We start from the raw sequence: 23,035 nt of genomic DNA on the forward strand, positions 1-23,035 counted from the left end.
ATGCATATTTTTATACCAGGACATTATAGACAAAAACATACAAAATAAATGTATTAAATATTTAATCTATCATGGATAATTAAAGACAACAATTTGTCATTAAAAACACAACAAAATAACATTTACACCTAAAAGCTGTGATAAACAAAAACTGAGTCATCTATATGTAACATTCTGTGTATACTTAATGTTTATTTATTTGGTATTTCATATTTGGATGAAAATCTCTATTATATTATAAAAGTACAAATATAAAGTAATCAACATACTCTTTTACATGAGAGAGAGAGAGAGAAAGAGAGAGAGAGAGAGAATAAACATAGATTGAAGGTACATGTTTGAGAGTAAGCAGTAATTAATATAGTAAATGTAGATTTTACGAGTTTGAGAAAAGGTTAATAAAGCAACTAAGAAAAAAATCAGACACTATGTTTACATAAATAAACCAAAAAATATGGATCAACATATAATTATACCCCCGCTCCAGAGGAGAGGGGGTATACTGTTTTACCCTTGTGTGTCTGTCCGTCTGTCTGTCTGTCTGTCCATCTGTCTGTCTGTCTGTCCGTCCGTAACAAAAATTTCTGTCACATTTATCTCAGCAACAATTTATCGCAGATGCTTGAAATTTTTACACAGTGTTTGTTAAGGCATGCCATATCATGGGAAATATTTTTGTACCAATCAAACGTCAACTTCCTGTTAAATGACGACTTTGCTTATTTTTTAACCAAAATTTTCGTCAAAGATTTCTCAGCAACTATTTATCGCAGATGCTTGAAATTTTTACACAATGTTTGTTTAGGCATGCCATATTATGGGATATATTTCTGTACCAATCAGACGTCAACTTATTGTTAAATGACGACTTTGTTTATTTTTAGCCAAAATTTTCAAACAAATTTTCCTCAAAGATTTCTCAGCAGCTATTAATCGCAGATGCTTGGAATTTTAACACACTATTTAATTAGGCATGCCATATTATGGGATATATTTCTGTACCAATCGGATGCCAGCTTTCTGTTAAATGTCGACTTTGCTTATTTTGCATATTTACATCAGAGCGGGGGGTATCACTAGTGAGCATTGGCTCACAGATATCTTGTGAAGCATTGTATCATATAAATGTATGTAATATTAAATCCCGCAATTGGGCGGGATATCATCAAGTACTAGAATGTAACAGTTGATGGTCTCATTACAGGTTCCCAGGTTGTTTCTGGCTGTGCTGTTGACTGAAAGATCAATGAGAGAATATATGTGGTATAGTATTCATGTAATATCACCATGTTCATGTAGCTATACTCTGTATTTTTAGGTCACCTGAGTCACTCAGGAGACCCATTGCTATCCCACGTTTGTCGTCGTGTGTCATTCATAGACATTTTACATGTAGTATACATCTTTTAAATGGGTATGAGGGCAGTGGTCATTGTGTTAGTACTGGGATAAGAACTGTTACTCGAGAGCATAGGCTGAGGTCAACATCAATTTCTTACCCAGGAACTGACAATATAACTATTGCCCACATTCCCATTTGATTATTGATGTGTTAGATGAGGAGAAACATACCTTTGTGGTAATATCAGGGCTAATTTATCTAGGGGGGGGGGCAGTAAAAAATCAACCAGGGTTAAGGGAATAGCAAAGCATGGGACATAAACCAGTAATTAACATGTATACACTGGTGGGTTCCCATTATGCACAAATTTGAGGATTAGGTGTGAATTGTATTTTGATAGCAATTAAAGAAAGTAATAATGAGAGAGAGAGAGAGAGAGAGAGAGAGAGAGAGAGAGAGAGAGAGAGAGAGATTACATGTCTAAGAAAAGATACATATGTTTAACAGAGTAAGTAAGTCAGAGAAAAGAGAGGAGAGAGAGAGATATTACATGTCTGAGAGAATAAGTAAGATGTACATGTTTACATGGATAAGAGTAAGTTTCAGAGAGAGAGAGAGAAAGAGAGAGAGAGAGCAAACAGACATGTTATACAGAGCAATAAATATTAAATGATAGATATGGAACATCAAGAGTAAGGGAGTAAGAGACAAAGTTTAGTTGAGTTCAACTGAAAGAGAGATAGAGAGAAGAGAGGGATGATAGAAAACAAGATTACATGTTAGAAGAGAGAGAGGGAGAGGTTTGGTAGTGAAAGTGTGAGGGATAGAGAGAACAGTTAGAAAGCAAGAGAACAGATTTAATGAGAGATAAGAAGTACATGTTTAGCTGTAAAATCATGAGATAGTGAGAGAAAGTAATAATAAAAGAATGAAATTGATTACATGTCTGAGAGAAATAGAATGATACATATGTTTAACAGAGTAAGTCGGAGAAGAGAGAGAGAGAGCGAGAGAGAGAGAATACATGTCTGAGAAAAATAGTTAGATGCACATGTTTACATACTAAGTCTGTGAGTAAGAAACAGAGACTACATGCCTGAGAGAATAAGATGCACATGTTTACATGTATAAGAGTAAGTATCTGAGAGAGAGAGAGAGAGAGAGAGAGAGACTACATGTCTGAGAGAATAAGATGCACATGTTTACATGTATAAGAGTAAGTCACAAGAGAAAGAGAGAGAGAGAGAGAGAGAGAGAGAGAAAGAGAGACTACATGTCTTCAGGAGAGAATAAGATGCACATGTTTACATGTATAAGAGTAAGTCACAAGAGAGAGAGAGAGAGAGAGAGAGAGAGACTACATGTCTGAGAGAATAAGATGCACATGTTTACATGTATAAGAGTAAGTCACAAGAAAGAGAGAGAGAAAGAAAGACTACATGTCTGAGAGAATAAGTAACAGGGCTCGACATTAACGCTTGTCCGCTTGTCCGGTACCAGTTAAAAAAATATGCGGACAAGTGAATATTGCTGGCCAATTGTCCGACTGGACAAGTGCATTTTTTATGTAAAGAAATCTCCAAAAGAAAGTTTAGTGATAAGTTTATCGATTAGTTATTTTGAATTTCGATCCCGACATCAAATTGCAATGCAATTGAGTTACTCTTGATCGGGATTGAAGTTCACTAATTTCAAACAACTTTCAAGGTGTGGATCTTAGTTCTTACAAAGTACCAAACACATATGTTAAGAAAAAGAAAGGAAGAAAAGGTAGCAAAGATAAAGGATTATGGAAAGAAATGTAACTTATTTTAGGTTTCATTCATCATTGATAGACTATGATGACTTTCCATGTTTAGTTTAAAAAACAGCTGAGAAATCAATATAACAGTTACATGTATTTTTTAACCTGATGCTAAATTTAAAATGTCTTGTAATTTGCCATGACAAAGCTACAGCTGACAATTCATGTTTAATGTTACAGTATATGGAACAAATACATGTACATATAGGAAAGACACTTTAAGTTTCCATTTAAAAAGTCAGGTTATTAATTATAGCTAGAGTAATCAATAAATGATTTTATTTTAGTAATAGAGTACTGTAGTTTTCAAGTTGACAATATTTGATCTTTAATATTGAAAATTTTTCGGACAAGTGAAGTTGAAGTTCGGACAAGTAAATGTTTTGGTCACTTGTCCGAATTGACAAGTAGGAAAAAAAGTTAATGTAGAGCCCTGAGTAAGATGCACATGTGTACATGTAAAAGAGTAAGTATCTGAGAGAGAGAGAGAGAGAGAGAGAGAGAGAGAGAGAGAGAGAGAGAGAGAGAGAGAGAGAGAGAGAGAGAGAGAGAGAGAGAAACACTACATGTCTGAGAGAATAAGTAAGATGCACATGTTTACATGTAAAAGAGTAAGTATCTGAGAGAGAGAGAGAGAGAGAGAGAGAGAGAGAGAGAGAGAGAGAGAGAGAAAGACTACATGTCTGAGAGAATAAGTAAGATGCACATGTTTACATAAAAGATAGAAAGTGTTTACATGTTTATTTATGAAATAATGAAAGACAGAGGCTTAGAGAAAGAATGTAAAATTAGAGATAGTGAATGAAGGAGTAATAATGTGAGAGAGAGAGAGAGACAAACACAGAGAGAGAGAGAGATTACATGTCTAAGAGAAATAGAAAGATGCATATGTTTAACAGAGAGTAACTCAGAGAGAAAAAGAGAGAGGAATTACAATAGTAAGATGCACATGTTTATAAGAATAGGTCAGAGAGAGAGAGAGAGAGAGAGAGAGAGAGAGAGATAGAGAGAGATTACATCTTTGAGAGTAAGATATATTTAGTACATGTACATGTTTAATGGAGTTTGTCTGAAAGACAGAAATAGAGAGCAAAAATACGCGTTTAGAAGAGAAATCTGAGGAGACAGAGAAAAAGCATGTGTTAGAAAAAAAAAATCAGAGAGAGAGGAGGAATAAGATCGATCGATCGATCGATCGAGTGAGAGAGAGAGAGAGAGAGAGAGGCCAAGAGTGCATGTTTAGTATTGAAATTGTGAGAAACAGAGATTGAGAGAAAGAAATAGAAAGAGCAGGAGTACATGTTAGGTAAATTGAGACAGTAAATACCCGGTAATTGAATTAACTTAATTGTGATGTGTACTCTACATCTTATTTTTTTTTTCTCTCTGACTTTGTCTGCTAGATAATCATATAGTACACTTTCTCAATTATGTACACATCCAAGAGAGAGGAACAGAGATAAAGAAATGTAGGGATAAAGAGAGAGAGAGGAGAGAGAGAGAGAGAGCACCTCTTTCTCACTCAGCAATCTTATGTTGTATTTTTCTACTGGTTGAGTGTCTCTATAATCAGAACCAGAATAATAGACCGTCAATTATCCAAGTAGAGAAAATATATTAATCTTTAAAAAACCCAAATATATTTCTTTTAAAATTTGACATTGAATGTTTATACAAACAATAATAATCCTAAAACTCTTTATTTTCATTGAACAGGTTATGACCCAGACCGCCCACATCATGGACACAGCAAGCTCCCAATACATCACAGCAAGCTCCCCGTACATCACAGCAAGCTCCCCATACGGAGTAAATCAGTGTTCTAAGTGTCCGGGGGACACAGCGTACCATTGTGTATCGTGTCCATGTGATCTGTGTCCCCAGTGTAAAGAGAACCATGTAAAAGATCTCCAAACAATAGACCATGATGTTGTGTCACACCGTGATAAAATCAACTACATCCCAACACAAGAGATCTGTGTGAGACATCCTAGCCATGTTTATACAAAGTACTGTGAACCTTGTCAAGTTCCCGCCTGTAATAATTGCCAAACACATAGAAAACACACTCAGATAGATGTTACAACAGCCTATAAAACAAAGCGACAACAACACAGAGGAACCATTCACACCATCAGAAGTGAGGCTCTCTTTTACAGATCTGTTCTCCTGACAGGAATCAAAACTGATGTCAAAATCTGTCACACAGAATTCTCCCTCCATCAATCAGAGATGTTAACAAAGGCCCAGAGACTGAAGGATCTCATTGACTATGTGGTATATGATCTATTGAACAATGTGTTATGTTACTTTGATTTCAAACACAGATGTAAAAAACAGAAAATAGAAATGATCAGACATATTGTCAGACTAAGGAGATATGAACACAGATATGTACAGCCAACATTCACATTCAGTGCGCTACAATTCCTCTCCTTCACAAAGACAGCCCTCCCCCAGATACACCTTACACTCCACACCAGCCAGCTCTCCATGACTGAGTCACTCAACAAGGAGGATGTGATGGAGTCACTGAGTGCAATCCAAATCACAGAGAGAGGAAACCGACGCGTAGGAAACCAGTGTCTGCTGAAACTGACGTCTGGTGCTGAGCTCCATCAATCTCTCAGAGTGACAGGTGTTCGTCGTTGTTATCACATTTCCTGTGTGACATCAGACCGGGTCTGGGTCAGTGATGATAACAATCTCATGTTGACAGACACAACAGGTGTCCCTCTACATCGTGTGGAGGATTCATGTGGTGGTTTATATGGTTATAGTGGATTCCACACAGTGAACAGTGAGAGTGAACTGATTTATATAGATAGGAATTATAACATCAACAAACTGTCAAAGGATATGAAAACAACCACCACATTTATAGAGAGAACAGACTCTACATGGGAACCACGGTGTGTGTACTGGTCCCCGTCCACTGGGGATCTACTGGTCGCGATGTATAACAGTGATACAAGGACAGGCAAGGTAACCCGGTACAACCAGAGTGGACAACTCACACAAACCATACAGTACAACAACACAGGACAGGGACTGTATAGAGGACCTAACTATATAACAGAGAACAACAATGGGGATGTCGTGGTGTCTAACTATATAGATTATGGGTCTGGTGCTGTAGTGGTGACAGAGCGTGGAGGAAGACATCGTTTCTCCTACACAGGACCTCCATCAGGATCAGGACTAAATCGACGTGGAATCTGTACTGACGCGCTGTCACACATCCTGGTGTGTGATCGTGAAACCAAAACAGTACAGATGATAAATAAGGACGGTCAGTTCCTGTCACATCTACTGACAGAATCACAAGAGATGCGTTATCCATGGGGCCTGAGTTATGATGTCAACACTCACCGTCTCTGGGTCGGATCACTGTACAACAACAAGGTGTGTGTCTACAGGTATATCACCAGACAGGACGCTCTGACAGGTAAGTCTGAGTCATTATCATTCACATTAATTAGATATAGATAACTAAGACACACAGTCCGTGTTAATTATCAGTCAATAAGATACATGTAAGACATGTTTATCTGTGTGATTGTTTGTCAATATAAACAACTCATTGTTACAGGGTTAGCTGTATCTACCAGTCATTGGGAGTCAGTGTTTATCTAAAATATACAGAAATTAGATACATTATTTTATTAATTAAATGTACAGTTACATGTCATTGTATTTAGTGAATAGAAATAGCAGGTTGCTGTATTTAATTATGAAATATATAGAGTGACTCATGTATTTGTAATCAGTTATTTTGTGACATGTTAATTGACTTAATTCAATTATTTAGATAAATATTAAAGAAAGTGTCATGGTAATCAGTTTAAAGTTTTAATTGTGGATGTAGCTCTATCATTATATATACTGTATGTAATTAATTAATTAACAGCTAATTAATGACTTGTTGTAGATGAACACAGACCCCGTCCTGATGGAGACACCCGATACACGACACATCGTCACAACAACTCATCAACTAAACGAAAGTAAAACTCACTGACTCATGTATTTGTAATCAGTTGTTTTGTTACATGTTAATTGACTTAATTTAATTAATTAGACAAATAATAGACCAAGTGTCATGGTAATCCGTTTGAAGTTTTAATTTGTAGATGTAGCTCTATCATTACATATACTGTATGGAATTGATTAATTAACAGCTAATTAATGCCTTGTTGTAGATGAACACAGACCCCGTCCTGATGAGGACCTCATGTCCAGCTCAACACCAGCCGTATAATGGAGATAGCTGGGATATTGACAGGTTGTAAATGTTTCTGTACAAATCTAGTCTGCTCTCAAAACCACACATGTTGTTTGTCACTTTGTTCAACATCTGCAGCTGAAATTGAGCTGTGTATAATTCACATGGACTGTAATACTGACTCCTGTTTATTTCACACTTTGTGATCATCCAAACATGGCTGTCTGTTGCTGAGTGAGAAACATCATGTTATACAAGTTTTATTTTCTGAATGTGGAATATTATAAAACAAATATCCACATGAAGAAGTCTATAATGTTAAACTGAACAATTAAACATTGTAAATGTCAAATCATTATCAATTCGTAAATATATCTTGTTTTGCCAATTGTGCCATTATTATACCCCATGTAATGGAATTGTTAGAGAATAATGACTTCGACCTATCTCAGTCAGTCCTGGATTTTAAGCAAAACTTATATTAAACAGCTGCACAGAATTTTATCATGTTTAATATGAAATATATGAAACTTTTAAGGTATTTAGGACACAACATGTAGATGTGCTAATTACTAGGAAGTTCTGATTCATTTATCTTTCTAGGAGTTTTAGCCCCATTGAACTTAGAATTTTGGCCATATGTTGAATTAAGCAATGATTTTTTTTGTAGGTAGTTAGAACACAAAGTGTTAATTTGCACATTTCTAGGAAATTTTAATTACAATGTTTTGTCTTCAAATTTTGAACCTGGTCCATTAGAATTTAGTATGTTGCTGTTTATGACAAATGATTAAATATGTGCATAATTGCAGAAAGTTTTGATCTGATGATGTTTTGCTAGTAATGCCCTTTATCATTTTTAGCTAACTGAGCTGAAAGCTCAAGTGAGCCTTTCTGATCACATTTTGTCTGTCGTCTGTCTGTTTGTTTGTCTGTCCTCTGTCCGTCAACTTTTCACATTTTCAACATCTCCCCCAGAACTACTGGGTCAATTTCAACCAAACTTGGCACAAAGCACCCTTGGGCAAAGAAGATTCAAAGTTGTGAAAATTAAGGAACGTGCCCCTTTTCAAGGGGAGATAATTAGGATTTATGTATCCCAACCTGAGAGAAATTCAAAGCCACCCTCCCATCCCTTTAATTAAGGTGGTATGGAACATCTGTCAATAATGATGTGAATTAAAGTACATTACTATTGAAATACTTTCATTGGTTTAGAATTTTCTTTCACAATATTTTACCAAAAAATATGTTTTAGAAAATTTTGGAAAAGTAATAAATTTTTCAAACCCGACTCGAACTCGTGACTTACAGGTCCGTAGTGAGCCCTCTAACCCACTGCACTACGCTGTAAGGTAACAATGAAGGAAAAGAAACTATTTATAAAATTATACTATTTCGATAAATAATACGACACAACATGAAGGTGTCCCATACCACCTTTCATGTAAATAATGAATTTTAATCAACATTTTGATTTATTCTGTTCATTTAACAATTTTTTCAAAAGAGCGGTCCCCATACAATTCGCATCAGTTGCAATCAGCCGGTACCAGAATTACATGCTTCCAGATTTACTTTTTTGCGTACTGCGTCATCAGAAAGCGGTGTAGAATGCCACCTTAATGCATACTCTGCCATTCATGATGTGTAGCTTGTCAAGTAATGGGAGAACATGAGGTGTTTGAGCTTGCTCACTCTTTCCTTCTTGTCCAAGTATTTGGTATTAATCATTTAATACTATTATAAATTATTTTTTTTTGTTTCTTGCAGACAAGCTGCTTTTTAACGCCTTCAGGGGGAGACAGTAGAAAACCTTCCAGGATTATCCATAATTCCAATGGAGTTACAGAAGCCAAATAATTACCGGTCATCAACAGACTTTGTGTTCTGTGCGTGAACTCTACATAAACAACGTTTCATGAATGGACTCTGTATCTGTGTAGGTGAACAAAAATAACGCGTCATCAATGGACACTGTTGCTGTGTATGTGAACTCTGCACAAAAATAACGCGTCATCAATGGTCTCTGCGTTCGGTGTACATGAAATCTGCACAAAAATAATGTATCTGTCTGCGTGAACTCTACATATATAACGCGCCATCGATGGACTCTGTATCCGTGTGCGTGAACTCTACATATATAACGCGTCATCGATGGACTCTGTTTCTGTATAGGTGAACTCTACATATATAACGCATCCTCAATAGACTCTGTGCTCTGTGTACCTAAACTCTTTATGAATAAGACATCATCAATGGACTCTGTCTTTTGTGTACGTGAACTCTACTGTAATTTGTTATCATACGTTTTTTGTCAATTTTATCTAAGTGTAAATTTTGTCAGTATATAATATGTTTTACATATCTAAGCTCCTGAAATTTCTGGTATCATTCGGTGCTAGGACGGAGATGTCCATTACAATTGTAGCCAATGTGTCACATATTGTTTTTTTTGTAATTTTGATTTTTACACAAGAAATCTTGTATGTTGTAATAAACATTATATTCAAAGGGGAATAACTCAAAATGTGTATTTTTCAGTCAGGATGAAAAAACAGTTATTCCCCTTAGATAATTTTCATAAGATGGAAGTTTTACCTAAAAATGAGGAATGAATTTGATGGTGTTTATCCCTGACAGTTTTATTGGTAGGATTGATCATTTGGAAAGAAGTGATCTGATAAGCTTTTGATAAGAATTTGATAAGTTTTCAATGGGTTTTTTTATACAATGTTATGTAGTTTTAATTTCAATATATTAATAGTTGATGTTAGTTTTTAATTGATTAAGTTTTAGCTGTGCCTGTGTAACAATTGGTGCATCATATATTGCTTGTTGTGCTCAAAAGGTAGGTCACAATGACCCAATTAGAATTATGGTAGTTTATAGTGAAACTATTTTAGAACTTATCTATTTATTTGAAAAAATAAACTAACTTGTGTTTTAGAAATGATGTACCAATAATTATACCAGAAGTCATATACTCATGTATATATCAATTTGAAAGTAGGTCATGATGACCTCAATTTGTATTTAGCATGTTGTTAATCCTATGTGTTTGTTAATGGTGTTTAAGCACATTTCTCACACTCTGTATCTCTGTTGACCAGATAGATAGGACAACTCAAGTTAATGTCATTTATTTGGAGAAATATTGTACGCAAGTTTAAGCGAGATGATTTTTTTGGTGTTTACCCACACAATAAACCTGATGAAATACATTTATAACGTATATATATAGTATTATGTTTATTTTTATTGTGTTTACTCTTACCATGAAAAACATAATACTTGTATACAAATGATGTTTGGGGAAATGTAGCGAGCTGTAGATAAAAGTCAATAAACTTGAAGTAACATGTCTATATTGTTTGTCTTTTTTCATAGTCAGGCAGTATTGTAATACATGGTACAAAATGAGGACACGGATTAATCAAACAAACTTCACCATTGTTAACATTTCAACGTATTCAGACAATACTAGCGCATCATGGAAAATATGCCAGCAGAGCAATTGGTATTCATAATGCCGTGTTCACTAAATAATCTTTGTTTATTACTTATATTGCATTTCACCACTCGCAAATACCCTGTATTAGCCTAGACCTAGACATTTAGGTATTGCATCAAAAATAAACATTCCGACTTTAATGTATCCTTTATGACGTCATAGTATACAGACAGAGCAGTTGCGATTATAGAAAAATAATTGCAGTTCCTCTGTATAGGCTTACAGTGGGAAAGAACAATGGATATGCAAATATTTTATTATGGCAGCTTGGTTCATCCTTAAGCAGTATTATAAACTGCTAAAACACTGTTATTATACTGTAGTTTTTTAGCTCACCTGAACAAAAGGTTCGAGGGAGCTTTACTAATCACCTGTTGTCCGGCGTCTGTCTGTAAACTTTTTACATTTTTGACTTTTTCTTTAACACCACTGGGCCAAATTTAACCAAACTTCTTATGGAAAGGGGATTTTAAATTATGAAAATAAAGCGCGCAGCCCTCTTCCAACGAGGGATTATTAAGAAACAGTGAGGATATTTTTTTCTCTAAAACCACTGGGCCAAATTTAAACAAACTTAATAAAAAGTATTCTTATGGAAAGGAGATTTTAAATTGTGAAAATAAAGCGCGCAGCCCTCTTCCAAAGAGGGATAATTAAGAAACAGTGAGTATAGGGTGTGTGTCCTTAAAAATCTACTTCTCAAGAACAACTGAACCAGAAATACCAAAATTCACACAAAAGCTTGCTTATATAGTGAAAATTCTAAATTATAAAAATCATGACCCTCAGACCTAAACTGGGGCTTCAGTCGCGTGTAGAAAAGATAATGTTTAAAAATCTTCATGAGAACCACTACAGCAGAAATGCCAAAATTTACACCAAAGATTGTTTCTATAGTAAAGATTCTAAAATATAAAAATCGTGACCCTCGAACCAAAACTGGAGCTGCAGGCGGGGTTCAAATTTTGATTTAGAAATACATAGGAAAAATGTAAAAATTGTCCTCTCAAGAACCATTGCACCAGAAGTGCCAATATTTACACCAAAGCTTGTTTTTATGGTGAATATTTTAAATTGTAAAAATCGAAACCATCGGACCAAAACAAGGCCTCCAGGCGGGGTTAAAAATTTAACATAGAAATACGTTGGAAATTTTAAAAAATCTTCTCAAGAACCACTGCAGCAAAAATGCCATTATCTACTCAAAAGCTTGTTTATACAGTAAAAATTGGGGTCTGACGCGAGGTTCAAAGTTTAACGAATATAGAAAAATATCATAAAAATCTTCTGATAAAGAACCACAATGCTTCAATTTGTGAGATTACTATGCAGGCATCCTTAAATAATGTAATAAATAAAGGCGTGACCACAGGACCAAGACTGGGGCCCAAAAAGACGTTCAAAGTTTAACATAGAAATATATATTATAAATCAAAGGCCTGAAGGCCTGAGCGGCGCATCGCATTGAAGGTAGCTAAAAACATCACTACAAGTTGTTTAATATCGCCATTCTACACATGGGGAAGGTGGCGCGCTTTTCCTCATTCAGTTGGACATCGTCTTATTCGTTTTATCAAGTGATAAAATACGAAATCTGTCCCTAGCTATAGAAAGACAGCAACTTACTCTCATTTTAATATAAATATTTTATATACGAAATTATTTCATTTTTTTACCTTCGATATTCGAACAATTAACGTCGCCGCTTTTAAATTGAAGTACGAACTGTTGTTATGCAAATTATCTCATCGGTTGACTGGTCCTCTGTCCCTATCGTACGTACATCGCATTGCAAGTCTATCTCATCTGCGTATTAATCTTTGTTTTGTTCTTTCATTGATGTTTTTTCAATGTGTAAAGGAGATATCTGTTGTAATGATTTGTTGACATTTTTAAAATGAATACTGAATATATGTTCCTGGTTGAAAATACGTAACAATCAGAATGGCACTATATATTTTTTGGCGCATTGATACTTGAGTTCTATGACGCCGCTTGTATATAAGCCGAGAGAAGTGGGCTGACAGCGATGAGGCTACATCACTGAAAGCGATGCGCCTTAAAAATGTTTAAAAATTTTCTTTATGAGAAATAAATAATCTACAGTTTGTGAGATTACTAAGCAAGCATTCTAAGATAGTGTACATTCTAATTTGTTAAAGCTAACCAAAATTCACGGAAAAATACCAGGCCCCAAAAGGGTTCAAAGTTTGATATAGAAATAGCATATGCTACGACATATAATGTTACAAGGAATTGTTGTTCAGATGAGCGATGTGGCCCATAGGCCTCTTGTTTTCATAAGCATATAATAAGTCAATTGTTGTCATATGGTTGTGTTATAAATTTTGTTATAAACCTCGCTATACAAGAAAAAATACATGTACAAACTTTAAAAGCCAGGCACCTCAGCACATATAACGTTACACCGCAATCACGCACTTTACAGATGTATCTTTACCCTACAGCCACGCATTTATATACATATACTGTAAACACACAATCACGCACTTTACAGATGTATCTTTACACTACAGCCACGCATTTATATACATATACTGTAAACACGCGGAATTTGACCACGCATTTATATACATATACTGTAAACACACGGATTTTGACCACAGGGGCTCGGTTGTCAGACACTGAACTTTATAACAATTTATTCCCGGATAAAAAAATATACATAAATGGTCATTCAATATATCTTCTATGGAATCGAATTAAAATCCGCCGTTAAAATCGCCCTTTATCGTCGTTTTAAAAAATGTGTATTATGTGTACATTAAAACATAAGTAATCACAGATTACAAAGCTCACCGAGACGAGACATCACCCTTATGAGACTTCACCTTAATGAGACCACCTTTATCATATTAAATGAAAATCATACTTTATGATCTTGGATATTCATGGATTCTGTTTTGACACAATATCGTATATCATCTGTTAAAAAATTGTATGATAATCATAGGTTCATATGTTAATCAATACAATAATATAAAATTAAATATTGTATCCTATCATATTTACAACATATGTCATATAATACAATAAAATACCATAATAAACAATGATGAGATATGATATTGTAACGTATGATATGACATTGTATTGGGTTATACGTTATTGTGTTTGATCAAATAATACAATATCATAATATATAAAACAATATACTAGTATTTTATTACAATATCATATTACATAATACATCATAACATTGAAACATATGATATTATATTGTATAATATAGTATGATATTGTATGATACTGTATCACTTTTGATACATAAAATGATCAAATTGTATCATATGATACAATATTATTTGATACTTCAAAATTGTATCATATCAAATGTTACAATATTATGTGATAAAGTTAAATATTATATATTGTTTTCCCTTGGACTGAAATGTCACATTTTCATTGGTTTAAACGTAGCACGTGATTGCCTCATATATCTCTATATTTGTTCTGTGAGAAATAATATTAGGCAATATGGCCGTCATTGGTCGACGCTTCGCTTACTCATTTCGACATTTCATAGTATTTAATACATAAACCGCATGCCGTAAGTTCTTAAAGTATTTGGAGTAGTTGCCCTTTGAAATTATTTAAAATTAGAGTAGTTGCCCTTAGAATATTGACGTCACATTGTTTTGTCTGGAGGAGAACAAAATGGCAGCGTCGAAATTTGCTCAAATCTCTGCAGAGGAAAGGGAGAAAACATTTAAAATTGAATAGCAACAAAACATTGTAAGTAAACATGGGTGAAGCAAGGATTTTTAAAGAATATTTGAAAGGTGAGATTGAAAATTTTGAAGAGTTTAAATGAGTTAAATTGGACGAGATGTTAGGCATCTTGTATACCAGTATACATGGCTTTACGTAGATCATCGCTATTTGTGAATAAATATGTCACTTGATAGTCCTCGGGAAAACAAAACACTTCTTAGGTTAGTTACTGACTCACTACGGAAATATATTGGGTTGATCAATCTCATAGACGGCTCGGCTTCGCCTCGCCATCTATGAGATTGATCAACCCAATATATTTCCGTAGTGAGTCAGTAACTAACCTAATAAGTAATAATACTGTATTATACTATACATATTGTATCATATGATACAATCATATATTTTACTATATCATACAATACAATTTCATGTGATGTGATAATAAATCATATTATAAACCAATATCATATTATACAATATCGTATGATACAATATTATATAATATAACTGTATCATATTATACAATTTCATGTGATATAATTCTATTTACAGAAACTAATATCATATTATACAAAATCGTATGATACAATATTATAGAATATACAATATGGTATCATAGGATACAATATTATATTTTGCAATATCTTATGTAATAGTGTCATGTGATTAAATAATAAATTAATAATCAATATAATATTATACAATATTGTATCATAATATACAATACTATACATAACGATATCATGATACAATATCATAACATAAAATATCAAAAAAAATTATACAATATCATATCGTATTTTTATAATATTACATATGATATAATATTGTATCATATTAAACAATATTGTTTCATACCATACAATACTATATCATAGGAATCATGTTACATAATTTATCAACAAACACATCTATCTATCGAGCAGGTTTGAGTGAGGTAGGAGATTTCTTTAGCATCCTTGATAATGGAGATCAGGCTCTGCATCTGAAGCAACCTCTGCGTTTCATTTATAATATAGTTTAATCAACTATGCAAGCTATCATCAAAAAAACATGTGACCTGTTCAAAAAAAACTAAACCTCATCCAGCATCCGAAACCTATGGCTCAGATTCAGCATTCAAGCCTGTCAGGTGCATCAGTATACATAAGATGCATCTCCATGCAAGTTTGGTGAAGTTAAGACCAGAAATAATAAAGATATCATCATCAGAGGGCACTAGCAATTAAAACCTTATCCTGCTCCAGCATCTGCAACCTATGGCTCAGATTCAACATCAATGCCTGTCAGGTGCATCTGTATCATAAGACACACCATCCATTCAAGTTTGGTGAAGTTCGGACCTGTAATAACTAAGATATATTTTTTAGCATCCTTGATAATGGAGATCAAGCTCTGCATCTGAAGCTTCCTCTGTGATTAATTCATACTACAGTTTAATCAACTATGCAAGTTTGAAAAAGTACTATTATCTACTAAACATGTGACCTGTTCCAAAAAACTTAACCATATCCAACATCTGAAACCTATGGCTCAGATTCAGCATTCAAACCTGTCTGGTGCATCAGTATCATAATACACACCATCCATGAAAGTTTGGTGAAGTACAGACCTGCAGTAACTTAGATATTGCTATCAAAGGGCACCTGCAACAAAAACTTAAACCTGGTCCAACAACCTTAACCTCCTCCAGCATCTGAAACCTATAGCTGAGATTCAGCACTCAAGCCTGTCTTGTGCATCAGTATCATAAGACACACCATCAATGCAAGTTTGGTGAAGTACGGACCTGCAGTAACTTAGATATTGCTATCAAAGGGCACCTGCAACAAAAACTTAAACCTGGTCCAACAACCTTAACCTCCTCCAGCATCTGGCATTTAGGACTCGGATTCAGCATCCAAGTCTTTCAAGTCCATAAGTAGGCCCAGATGCATCACACATGCAAGTTTGGTGAAGATAGGACAAGTAATAGCTTAGAAACAGGACCTGCAACAAAAACTTTAACCAGGTCCTGACGCCGATGCCTACGCCGACGCCGAGGGTATAGCATTAAGCTCCCCCTGACTTCGTCTCGGTGAGCTAAAAAGGTAAAGGGACGACACTCGCCATCGGGGGAGGCCTCAATTCACAGTTTATTTTCAACAATTTATACCCTTTGTCTACCGGTTTCTGGCGAGAAGTAGGTCACAAAATGATCTAATGACTTCTTCTTATACTTTATATAAGTATACATGCCGTTTTAACCACCCAGTGACCCGAAACGTCCTCGATACCATTCCATTTCATCGAAAGCAACGGAAGTTTGCATCGGGCAACGCGACGCCTAGCGGCGGCTCTCCATATAAAGTCAGAGATGTTTCGAATGCATACGGTAAGTCCAGAGAAATCGTAAGAACCCGCGAAATATAGATAGCGACCAGGAAAAATGTGTAAACATTGCGGAAAATGATAACAATATCTTGATAACAGGCCAAGCTGGAACAGGAAAGACATTTACAGTAAAAACATTGTCACATGGTCACCATCTGTACCAAGATGGGTAAGTCTAAGCAACATACAGCAACATAAAGTAACACACAGCAACATACAGCAACTCATAGCAACACACAAAAAAAGAAGTTATAGTAGGGCAGCTGATGGTCACCATCTGTACCAAGACGGGTAAGTCTAAGCAACATACAGCAACTTAAAGCAACATACAGCAACACACTGCATATAGCAACACACTGTAACTCTCAACACACAGAAACACAGAAGTTACAGTTGGATGACAGCTACACAGTGGGGCAACTGATGGTCACCATCTATATCAAGATAGGTACTGTGGAATTATTTAATTTGGTGGGGGTCAAATTTTTGATGGACAGATGTTAGCACATACAGCACCAAATAGCAACACACGCAACATGTAGCAACACAAACACATATGTAAGGTGAATGACAGCCACACAGTTGGGCAACACAATTTGTACCAAGATGGGTAAGTGTTAGCAACATACAGCAACACTTATCAACATATTTTTCTGTATTGTTGTGTAATCGTATAGTGGTTATAACTTTAATTTATACCAGAAGTTCCATGATATTCTTAAGTCTCTAGTCGCTTAAGTTAAGTCAGTCTCAAATGTGTCAGTTTTCTTAAATCCAAAACTCCGTAATAATGTAAATGTTCTAGAAAGTTATACATGTATCAACGCTCAATCACTCTATCAAATATTTACGAGTATTTCAAAATCACACATTTCACATGTAAATGAAAACGCTTGTTATGGATCCATAGAATTATTAATGAACAAATGTTATATACACAAATATACAGTTATACAAACTTCCCGTTATCACCATCCTTACCACGTTACAACGTAAATGTAAGACTGCCTTAAAGTTAATTTAAAGTCCAAGTAACCCAAACCTAATGCCAACCCACTTAGCACGGACTAAACGCCTTGCATGCTGCACAATGGAAATTTACGGGAAATAAACAAAATGCTTAGCGAGGCAATTAATGAACGAGATGGGAAACGGAGACTGGGGCCCACCCTTCTACCCGGGGAAGTGGGTTGACTCGAACCTTAGAGAAGATTCCACGTCAACTGCTGGACTAACTTTACAAATCCTGACTTTATATACACCGCGCTCTGGGGGTGTGTTTCTCTTAACCAATCAGAAGGACTATATGTATTTATAACTCGACCCAGCTTTTCCCCACCTCATTATGAATAACACAGACATTTTCCCAATGATACTTAAACGAATACAAACAATCATATTTATCGTTACGTTTTGCTTAAGCAATAGATGAACACGTGCTTGACATGTGACCATGCTAAATATAATGTATATTTTAATTCATTCATATCTTTGTTTACTGCTTGATGCTGTGTTATTTTCTTTTCTTTTTTCATGTATTATGTGTTCAAAATGGCATATAGGCCCGACGGGCCGGGTGTTTAATCTATGCTGACTGGAAATGTATTCACATGTTACTACAAATAAATAAATTACTTACTTACTTATAATCCTATCACAGTTGTATTATTCTCTAGGTATCTCTAACCATGAGGAATACTCACTGGTCCGCGAGATGATGGACGACGAGAAAGAGAAGACGCTGACTCTACGCCGAGACAAGTCCATCGCCAAGGACCAGAAGAAACTCGACGAGATGAGAAAGAAACTCCACACGGACGACGAACGTAGGCTACGTTCATTGATACGTGATTGGACATTTTCATGAAGTTTTGATCAAATGATTTTAATTGGAGTAGTTGATGAAATTTAGATTTAAAAAAATGTATTGAGTTTTGATTGGATGTTTTGTAAATGAGTTTTGATTGGATGATTTTTCAGTGGAGTGGTTGGACCATTCACGGACCCTGAGAGAACAGGGGGTGTTGGACGTCGACACACTACTGCTGAGGAGGAAGTTCTTTTTCTCCGACCGAAACGTTGACCAGCGTGACCCTGTACAACTCAACCTGCTATACGTACAGGTAACCTAGAATTATACATACAACCTGCTATATGTAAAGTTAACTTAGAATTATACATACAATCTGCTATATGTACAGGTAACCTAGAATTATACATACAATCTGATATACGTACAGGTAACATAGAATTATACATACAACCTGCTATATGTACAGGTAACATAGAATTATACATACAATATGCTATACATACAGGTAACACAGAATTATACATACAATCTGCTATACGTACAGGTAACCTAGAATTATATATACAACCAGCTATACATACAGGTAACATAGAATTATACATACAATCTGCTATACATACAGGTAACATAGAATTATACATACAACCTGCTATATGTAAACAGATAAGTGTGTTTACTGGATAAATCTAACCAGATAAGTGTGTTTACTGGATAAATCTAACCAGATACGTGCTTAAGTCCATTTATTTATATGTATACTTCGTGTGTTGACAGGGTAAATCTAACCTAATCACGGCAGGTTAGATGGTCGGCGAGGCGTCACAGGAAGTGATGACAGGCATTGGAGAGACGGCTGACGACATGGACAGGATGTAGCAGGTGAAGCGCTCTGATTAATTGTCTTCGGCTAACTGTGTGATTTCTTTCTTAAAAATTGATGTCAGTAAGGTAACATCTCATAGAATCAACAATGAATGTATACAGAAGGACGTATTTCTTGTGTTTTAAAAACTGTAGATTCCTAATTAAACGCAAGGTATAAACATCACGTAAAATCACATGAAACTTTGGCGTAGCAATTTCATATACTCAAGATTTGATGCAGCTGAATCTTGAAATTTAAGACTTGCATGAAATAAGTAATATACATTATCATTTTAAATGTACATGTATCATTAGATTTGATATGAATGGTGTTGTATTTTTAGGAGACATTGCTAGCTCTTGCTAAGGCAGTGGCCAATGCGACGGCCCAGCTCGTCCTGAAGGCCAAGAGTGTGGCCAGCACCACCGAGGACCAGGGGCTTCAGAACAAGGTCATCAGCTCGGCGACCAGCTGTGCCCTCACGACAGCTCGTGGCCTGTACCAAGGTACGTCTGTTCATCTACTGTACACAGGGTTATTGTAGCCTTGTATTTCTTTCACCCTTCTACTTGCAAATTTGTCCTGTCTTCAATTTGCCAAGATGTAGTTGTGTTAAAAGGGAGATGATTGGAGACCTCTGATTTTTCTGAGTCTTAAATTCATCTGCTGACAATGAGGAGAAAAATGGGCAAAAAAAAAAACCGGGGGTGAATATTTCCCTGTATACAGATAAACTTGAGGTGTGTAGTAAGATAAGTTGGAGTTTGTAGTTTATCCATGTACATCACAGAACAAACTCATCGACCGGGCGACGGTCTGTACCCTCGCCACATTTCAACTCGAAGCTTGTAGCTAGGTACGAGTTATATATCATGGCTTGGAATAAGGTATGATTTATCAGGCTTTGTCACAGCTTGCAGCTTGTTTTAAGTTAAAGGTAAATTGACTGACAGAGCTAATAGCTTGTACAAAGCTTTCAGATTGTCTCTGTATATCTCTGTAGCTCCATGACTTTGGTTCGGTAAGAAGCTATGCTGACTGGTAACACAATTTTATTTGGATAACCTTAGTTTGCTGTTAATTTGGATTTGATTTTTATGAAATCTGTTTTAAAGATTGAATATCAGAGTTTAATATTAGTGCTGCAATCAAACTATAAATATTGTAATATTAAATAGATGATATACATTTTTTCATTTGAATTCTCTATGATTGATACTTATTGGTTTGACTAACCCATTTGTTGGGATCTGATTTTTTCGGGTTGATTCATGAGGTTCAGACTAATCCCTTTGCTTGACAAATTCTTCTGGAAATGATCTTTTAGGTTAGAAATACTCAAAAGAATGCGGCCGATTTCTTGAATCGGGATTGATCAAATTGGATGGGATAGATCCTATAGGCTGAGATTGATCCTAAAGGCTGATATAGATCCTATAGACTGAGATTGATCCTAAAGGCTGAGATTGATCCTAAAGGCTGAGATAGATCCTATAGACTGAGATTGATCATAAAGGCTGAGATAGATCCTATAGACTGAGATTGATCATAAAGGCTGAGATAGATCCTATAGACTGAGATTGATCATAAAGGCTGAGATTGATCCTATTGGGTAGGATTGATCCAGTAGGATGGAGATTATTCTATTTGTTGAGACCTTGGATTTTTATTGATCCTGTATGTTAAGTGCAAATACTGTCTTTGAGTGTGGTGTAGATGGTGGCTCTTATTGGTTGAATTAATCCATTTGTTACAATAAGTCCTATTGGTTGAATTTATCCATTTGTTACAATAAGTCCTATTGGTTGAATTTATCCATTTGTTACAGTAAGTCCTATTGGTTGGAATAATAATCTCTTAGGATGACATCTGCCTGTTGGTACTAACACCGTTTTATATTGTATCACTATATATGTTGTAGGTGGTGGCTCCGACCATCAGTAGCCCCGCCTGTCAGGAACAGCTGATACACGCCACAAAGGGTGTGGCTCACTTTGTTGAGGGAATCGTGGAGGCGGCCCAGCAGTCCTGCCGCGACGACAAGCTTCTGGCCGACCTAGGCACCGCAGCCACCGCGGTTACTCAGGCTCTTAACGACCTGCTACAGCACATCAAGAAGGGGGCAGGGCCCACCGCGGTAAGTGGGATAGTCACTGTTTTTCTTTTTCTGTAGCTTTTTATTTTCTCTCTCTCTCCCCCTCTCTCTCTCTCTCTCTCTCTCTCTCTCTCTCTCTCTCTCTCTCTCTGAAATAGACCTGTTACACAATATTTAGAAAAAATGAAGAAATTATTACACTGAATTTTTTGTTATAATGACAAACACATTTCAAGGATATTTTGATACAAAGCATTGAGCCTTTAATGATACCAAGATCATGTCATTGAACTCTTCTGTGCAGTGAGGTAGTAAATGTATGTTTTTGATATTCAGGCTGGGGAGTCCCACGAGGACGCAGTGGACACGATCCTGACTGTGACGGACAGACTGTTCAGTAGTGTGGGCGACGCCCACAAGATGGTGAGACAGGCCAGGCAGCTAGCTCAGGTAAGCTCGCAAATATCTCACACATCTTTCATAAGTTCAATTCTATAAAAGTCAATGCTAGATTGGGTTAGCACCTACATGGCTCAGAAATTTAAGACTGTTGACTGTTTCAATATATTTACTTGTTTATGATATGATTTTTTTGACCTTGATATCTGTTGTTTTCAGGCGACCTCTTCATTGGTTGGGGCCATCAGGGGAGAAGCTGAGGGCCACTCTGACTCGGACATGCAGAAGCGGCTCCTGGCCGCCGCCAGACTACTCGCTGATGCCACTGCGAACATGGTGGAAGCTGCCAAGGTAAGGAAAAGTTGTGTGCATTGAACAATGAGATGGGAAGTATTATAGTATACTGTGTTTCTGGTTATGTAGACATTTGTAGGCCGCAGAGCATATGATGGTAAAGATAAAGCAGCTGAAACTGTAGAATGCAATATCAAGTTAAACATTTGTAAAGTCAAATGTTATATTTGATACAGAGTTGTATATCACAGTTGACAGCTATATTATGTTCAATCAATTTCAGTAAAGTGTTATATTCTAATATTACAGGGCTGTGCGTCGAGTCCGAACGACTCGGAGCAGCAGAAGAGACTACGAGGCGCTACAGAGGATCTCCGGGCTGCCACAAATATCGCCGCCAGCAACGCCCTCAAAAGGAAACTCATCAGGAGGCTAGAGGTCAGAGACTCATTAAGTGTCGTTTAATTATCTCTAGAACCTGTAATTTAATTGCAGTAAATGATATACGACATGATGGCTTGATACTACAACCATGTTTTGTGATGAGACTTTACTTGAGTCATTTAGGTGTAT

The 23,035-nt window shown here is 35.9% G+C and overlaps 3 protein-coding genes across 5 annotated transcripts in view; all 3 read left to right on the forward strand.

The window, feature by feature from the left end:
- The window catches only part of LOC117687390 (talin-1), a 111,571-nt gene that overhangs the window by 86,999 nt on the left and 1,537 nt on the right, over positions 1-23,035 (forward strand). Inside the window, exon 10 of the mRNA XM_066078788.1 lies at positions 22,772-22,900. Coding sequence (XP_065934860.1) covers positions 22,772-22,900 — 129 coding nt within the window. The remainder of the gene's footprint in view (positions 1-22,771; positions 22,901-23,035) is intronic.
- On the forward strand, positions 1,614-10,737 carry LOC136272956 (uncharacterized). Its single transcript, XM_066076305.1, has 4 exons — positions 1,614-6,594; positions 7,078-7,153; positions 7,349-7,431; positions 9,145-10,737. Exons 1-3 carry the CDS (start codon positions 4,812-4,814, stop codon positions 7,350-7,352), a joined length of 1,863 nt encoding a protein of 620 aa, XP_065932377.1. The 5' UTR covers positions 1,614-4,811; the 3' UTR covers positions 7,353-7,431; positions 9,145-10,737.
- On the forward strand, positions 16,683-20,145 carry LOC117687321 (talin-1-like). 3 transcript variants are annotated; one of them, XM_066076443.1, is made up of 5 exons: positions 16,683-16,997; positions 18,673-18,822; positions 18,977-19,119; positions 19,584-19,688; positions 20,018-20,145. In XM_066076443.1, the coding sequence occupies exons 1-4, from the start codon at positions 16,826-16,828 to the stop codon at positions 19,611-19,613; spliced, it is 495 nt and encodes a 164-aa protein (XP_065932515.1). In that variant the 5' UTR covers positions 16,683-16,825; the 3' UTR covers positions 19,614-19,688; positions 20,018-20,145. The 3 variants fall into 3 exon arrangements, with proteins under 3 accessions (XP_065932515.1, XP_065932524.1, XP_065932528.1); XM_066076452.1 differs by lacking the exon at positions 16,683-16,997 and adding an exon at positions 17,014-17,165; XM_066076456.1 differs by lacking the exon at positions 16,683-16,997 and adding an exon at positions 17,161-17,287.

The sequence above is a fragment of the Magallana gigas genome, chromosome 1 (assembly GCF_963853765.1).
Source record: "Magallana gigas chromosome 1, xbMagGiga1.1, whole genome shotgun sequence".
Lineage (NCBI taxonomy): Eukaryota > Metazoa > Mollusca > Bivalvia > Ostreida > Ostreidae > Magallana > Magallana gigas.